Source organism: Melanotaenia boesemani, chromosome 9 (genome assembly GCF_017639745.1).
Source record: "Melanotaenia boesemani isolate fMelBoe1 chromosome 9, fMelBoe1.pri, whole genome shotgun sequence".
Taxonomy (NCBI): domain Eukaryota; kingdom Metazoa; phylum Chordata; class Actinopteri; order Atheriniformes; family Melanotaeniidae; genus Melanotaenia; species Melanotaenia boesemani.
Window position 1 is genome coordinate 19,109,177 of NC_055690.1, and position 6,047 is coordinate 19,115,223.

Genomic DNA, 6,047 nt, shown 5'->3' on the forward strand with positions numbered 1-6,047 from the left:
AGACGCCTTGATAACAGTGAGATAAACAACGCTAAAATTAGTTGGGGCAAGAGGCTCACCAATAGCTTAGCTTATGCAGATACTAAAGACCACAGCAATTTCAACAAGTTCATGCAGAGGGACACATTCAAGAAACAAAATGAGGTGCTGCATTAGTTTCAAATGTAGATGTACGCTCAGGCAGACCTGTCAAAATGCAGTGTGTGACCATTTGCAGTTGGTCTAAATTATCACATTGTGGTACCTTGTGGAAATAAGCCTTTTTCTGGTTGACTGCCTCTGTTTATATTTCCATGTTAACATCATGTTTCAGCTCTTCAAAATGCTGTAAATTCAATCCAGGCTCTGTTTGCTGGGTCATCAGAAATGGGCACCTTAACAACCAATCAAACGGTTTCTAAAAGCTCAGATTTCCTTGGTTGCTTTAAATCTGTTTTCACCAAAGTTGTCATTATTCAGCTATTTTCACCACACAACTCTTAGGTTTCCACACTTTACTCTGATCTTGATGTTGTGTGTAGTATAAAACGACTCTGAAGAACAGAAAATAAAGTAACTGACTGACATTACTGAAAATCAGTTGAATGTTCAATTGAATCAATTTCACTATCTCATTCACTGCTGAAATCAGTGATATACGAATTATAACAATTTTTGAAATTCTATGGTAATGTCTGAAACAATAGCATCATGCTGATTATGTTTATTTAGTGTTAGTTTTTATGAATCTTTTTCTGCTATGGACACACAGTTGCTTCAGGTCTTCATCACACCGACTGAAAATCTGTAATTGATCTGCACAAAATTCTAATAGCACAAAGACTCATGCTACACCAAGAATAAATACTGGCAGATACACAGTACACCTATACTATATATAATAGCGCAACAAAGATAAAAGAGGTAACTGACTATATGTGGTAAATAAATAAATATAACAAATACAAGCACAAAAAAACAGTGTGGGACTGCAGTGCTTGTCCACATACAGATCTAAACCCACTCCCAGTATACACCTCACTGTGACCAGTCTTAGTCAGTGATTTATGGACAATAACAGACAGGCATGATATATTTTGTTAACTACTAGATGAGCAATATAATTTACAAGATTAGAGGATGTTGAGGTATATAGTGTATAGTTTGATATTTAAATAAAGCCAGAATATTCTAAAGTAAACCTACAGACAAGAGAGGCCTTTGCTCTCTCTGCTGGAATACAGAACAGCACAATAATGGATGCTTCTGTCATGAGATACGGTGAAACTCTATGATGCTGTAGGTGAGAGAGACTCCAAGTGGGTCTGTAAATAATGCCTGCTACTTGAAAATAGGCCTTTTGGAAACTGCCCCCTCTGCTCTCCTTCCTTGTTACTAGTTGGGAAGTTTTGTCTGTGTTGTTTAAATGTTTAAGTCCTGGGAAGGAAAATATGTAAATCCAAACTTTTAAGGCCTTTTTTAATCTTTATGTGTGAGATTACAATGCCACAACATATGTACATGTCTGCCACATTATCATGATATATTTTTTCCTGTTTATAAATATGAAAACTAAAGAGCTGTATTCTGGGGTTGGGGTTTTTTGGTAGTAGTAGTGTATAAGTTACTGATCCCAGCTGGTAAAAATACAGTACACAGAAAAGTCTTTTAAGAGTTATAACAGATGTTATACTGTAGATTTTATTGATGCAGTGGCTGCCAAGACATAAAAAAAAGTCTTATTTTATACTGGCTGTCAAACCCCAAAAAGACAATTTTATTTCGAGGATTTCTTTTAGAGGGTTCGAATGTATGCACAAACAATTTTGTACTGTATTAACTCAAGCTAACTATACTCAAATGAAATGCTGTCATGTCATATGTGTTTATGTTGCCTTTTCTACTATTTAAAATCACTGGGAAATAATTGACTATTACAGTTTATCACACTTTGTTCAAAAAGCTTCTGGCTCCATCTGTTCAAATATCCCTATATTTAGACCCTTTAAAGTGTTTTGCGTCTTTTGTTCAAACATCAAATGACAGAGGTCTAAATTTCTTTCACCATGCCAAAGTAATCCAGAATTTAAATTTCGGCTGTCACATAGTATAATACATACTCATTTGTTAAGTCAGATACCTAGAATCAAGAGCAGATACTCCTCAAATCAGGGGGAGAGCGAAGAAGTTGAGGAGTACGGCCCTCTGCTGAGAATAACCCACTGATAAGGTAAAACTGCTTTTTTGGGGGGCTTTCTGAGAGCTGCACATTTCCTTCAGTTGTAAAGAGCATAGCATATCTTTATACACTTAAACTAAAAGCGCTCAGAAAGTAAGATGGCAAAGACCCGACTGAAGCAGACCGAGGACAGACCGGAGACCTGACATGCACTCGTCCCTTTCTGACTCATGCTTAGTTGCTCACCACCACACAGTGAAACCTCAGTCCCAATGCCAGGTTTTGTCACTGGGCAGAGAAGTGGTTGGATACAGTAAAAGCATGACGTGATGCCCCTTCCTCTGTGCTCCCCCAGCCTGTGCAGCAACAGAGGGGTAAAAATATCCCACCAGTGAGTTCAGACAACCAGCTCATAAATTAACACTAAAACTCCTGCAGACAACAGCGAGCCAGTCGTTGAGAGATTTATACCACTCAGGTTGCCACTGACCACAGCTCTGGGATCAGTTTACAAAACCCTTTTCCTAAATTTACCCATTAGGAGGGAACGAATAAGAACGGGGTCTAGATCAGTTTTCATCCAAGTCACTATTTAGCAGTCCGCTAACACAGTGAACTATTTTTCAAAGTGGCTCTAGGGTGCGTTTTTCCAGGAAATATTATGAGGTGAGATGACGGCTATTAGGCTTAAATTGGGAATTGTATGGGAACTAAGTGGTCTGTTCTTAATTTTCAAAGTTATACAAGTTATAGGTTTAGGTGCAGCGATTCACTCATATCTTATTAAGGCCTATAATGAAGTACCATCTCTCATCGCTCTCAAGCAGAAACACAATGTTCCAGCAAACTGCTTGACTGGGTCAAAAAAAAGGGAAAAAGAAAAAACAACAGGAGAGAAGAGTGATGATCCCTTCTAAAGAAACTCAACTCTGTAATGGACGGACAGGGATTACAGACGTTAAAACCTCCTCCATCTGTAATTCACTGTCACCCTGCCATCATCTCTGAATCACTGATCCACTTTGCAAGTGTGCAAGACCTTGCTAAAAGCATCACTGTTGCACCCATTTGTGTTTGTAGTGGTGGGGGGGAGAAAAAAAAGCATGCACAGACAACTTAACAGCTCGCTGTGCTGTTTCAAAGCACTCTCTGTCCTCTAACAACCACCTAGCTAGTTTCTCACACAGAATGGGACATACTGATCAAATAGGATTTTAATGAACATCAGCATTTGGGAGTCTGAGGAATAGCTGCTATGTTGGCTTAAAGCTACAGACATTGAGGTTGGGTTAGTTTTTCATCTTCAAAAAGAAACTAAAAAAGAAAACATTCCTTTGCTGGTGCCCCTTACACAGACAAAGCAGACTGTAAGCGTATAGTTCATACTGTCCATACAATCACATGGAAGAAGCAAATGAGGAGGCTAGTAGCTGACAAGGCTATGTAGGCTCTGATCATATCATGCCAACCCCACATTATCCTCAAAAAATGGATAAGAAAAAAGGTTCTTCTCTGAAGGCTTTCCTCTAGGAGCATCTCAGTGGGAGGGAGAGTAAATAAGATGTCATCAATAATAGACAGTGAATGTTCTGAGCAGTTCTAGGCATGCACACGTACACACACACTCAAACATGCACACCAGCTCAGGCTGATTCCTATCCTGCAGACAGGCCTGCCAACCGCCAGCCTTTTTGCACACGCTCAGATTCACTGTCCTGACTAATCGCTTGTGATAGGGGCCTTTGCCATAATTACCCAGGGCCTTATCACAAACTTATGCGATGCATTTTTTATGTCCTGGCTGCTGGCAGTGCCTTCACTGTCCGTACTGGCAGTCAATATACAGGAAAAAAAAAAAGACAGACAATTTCACACACACACCAGTTTACACGGGGCAAAATAGGTGAACGCAGGGTGAAGGGCCAGAGAGAAGAGAAAATATTAAAAAAAAGGAAGGGAGGGGGAGGAGGAGAGAGAAAGGTGGAGGGAGGGGGCAGGAAGGGGGTGGGTGATAGATAGTGAGGAAAGACAAGAGAAAGCAGTCTCAATTTTTTTTTTTTTTTTTTTTTACATAATGCATGAACAAGGGGGCACGAGTAGGAGGACCAAACAGGATCAAATAAATAGGAGAAGTGAAGCCTTGATGATGTGGCGTAAGTGCAACACAAAGCCCGCTGGGAAGACTTGTTCACTGTCCTTTTGTCTACCCAGTCATAGGGGCATCATGACCTAAATAAAAGTTTAAATCCCAAGCCTGTGTATTTTACAAAATTATGTATGGACAATTGGTGTAGCCTACATAATGCAATCTTATGTTAATGACGACGGCAACTGGGCTACTAATATTCATAAATTGTGATTTGAAATTCAGCAATGCATGTTAAATGCCACGGGAAAAAACAACAGTGCCATTGTCTACATGTCTTGTGATAGGTCAAACAAGCTCTAATATATTCACACACTGAACAGGCCCAATATTTTCCTCATATCCTTTCCTGTGCCGTGGATCTCCACTGTGCACGCAGAGATTAGTAGCGCGCGTGAGAGTGGGGCATTTCTGTAGTTCATTATAATCACAAGGTCACGATCTATCACATTTCTAACATTCGTGGTTTTAATTACGTCCCGTCTACAAACACTGTCCCGTACTGTCCACTTCCACAGACGTGGCAATGTCTCCATAAAAAATATCACTGTGAATACTGTCAGGGGGAAGCCGACCAAAAAAAAAAAAAAAAGCCGAGTTGATCAAGCATAATCACGGAGACGAGTTCCTCTTAAACTGTTCCAAAACCGCTAGCCGAAAAGGTTGCTAATGTGTTCGTTCGGGTGCAACTAAACTTACCAATGTGACTGTTAAAAGCTGATAAAAACACAAGCAAAAAGCAGTTGTGTGCCTGTGTTGCCCGTCTCAATGGTTGGTGTCACCACAGCGCCACCGTATAATGAGTCGCACTTATTTTTTTCCCCCAAATTATCCAACCTTAGAGCGGCTAAAGCGTCGGGCTAACTACGGCTACTCGCTCCGGTAAAAGTTGAAGAACACGCAATAAAGATAACCAACCGAAAGCTTTTCGCCAAAGCGCAGCCGTTTTGCTTTTATTTCGGCGCATCCCCGCGGCGTCGCCCTGGCTTGCCCAGTTGCAGTGTCCGATCGATGTTGAATTGAACAAAGAGGATCAATTTCTGATCAGCGAGAGAGCCACTTTCATCAATGTGAGGAAGAGGTCTTGAATTCTCTTCCGAAACACCTACGAGGCGGCCGCCAAAAAAACACAAAACACAGCCTCCGAGAGAGACGAGACAGGCGAAGTGACCAGAGGTAGGCGATTTAAAGAGAGGTTGAACTGACCTGTAGTTGTTGTAAGTCAAAGCGCTTCCAATATTGAAACATCGATCCTGCATTGGCCGCCATCTTGAGACATATTGAGACAGGAATGAGATGCTGATAGAGAGCGCGGGGGTTGGAGTTCAGTGGAGAGGACCGGGCGTCCGGAACACCCGGACCGGATCACATCCAACACCCGCCCCCACGACGTCTGGTGCATGGAGCGGAGTCACTTTACAGATGTGTCGCCTTAATAACGCCATTATAATTGCTTAAATAGCATTTTATCAACATTTAGATATTACAGGTAAACAACTGAACAGGCACCACATTGTTCCCAATTTTATTACACTGAAATACATATTATGGTGAGCCACGGAGTCAACGTTTGATGTGGTAATTTGTTTGATCATTATATATTATGGAGAGCAAAGATCATACAAAATAATACCAGGAGTGTAAGCATGGGCGTATTGAGAAACAACGGGCCCCTGGGCACAGACGTGCGAAAGCGCCCCCCAACACACACACACACACACACACACACACACACTTGTTTTT

General features: G+C 41.1%; 1 protein-coding gene across 1 annotated transcript in view; it reads right to left on the reverse strand.

Moving 5' to 3' along the window:
* cux1b (cut-like homeobox 1b) overlaps positions 1-5,613 on the reverse strand; it is a 61,450-nt gene extending 55,837 nt beyond the window's left edge. The window contains exon 1 of the mRNA XM_041995251.1: positions 5,511-5,613. Within this exon, the coding sequence (XP_041851185.1) occupies positions 5,511-5,573 (63 nt within the window). The 5' untranslated portion in view covers positions 5,574-5,613. The remainder of the gene's footprint in view (positions 1-5,510) is intronic.
* Between the last annotated feature and the right edge of the window lie 434 nt (positions 5,614-6,047).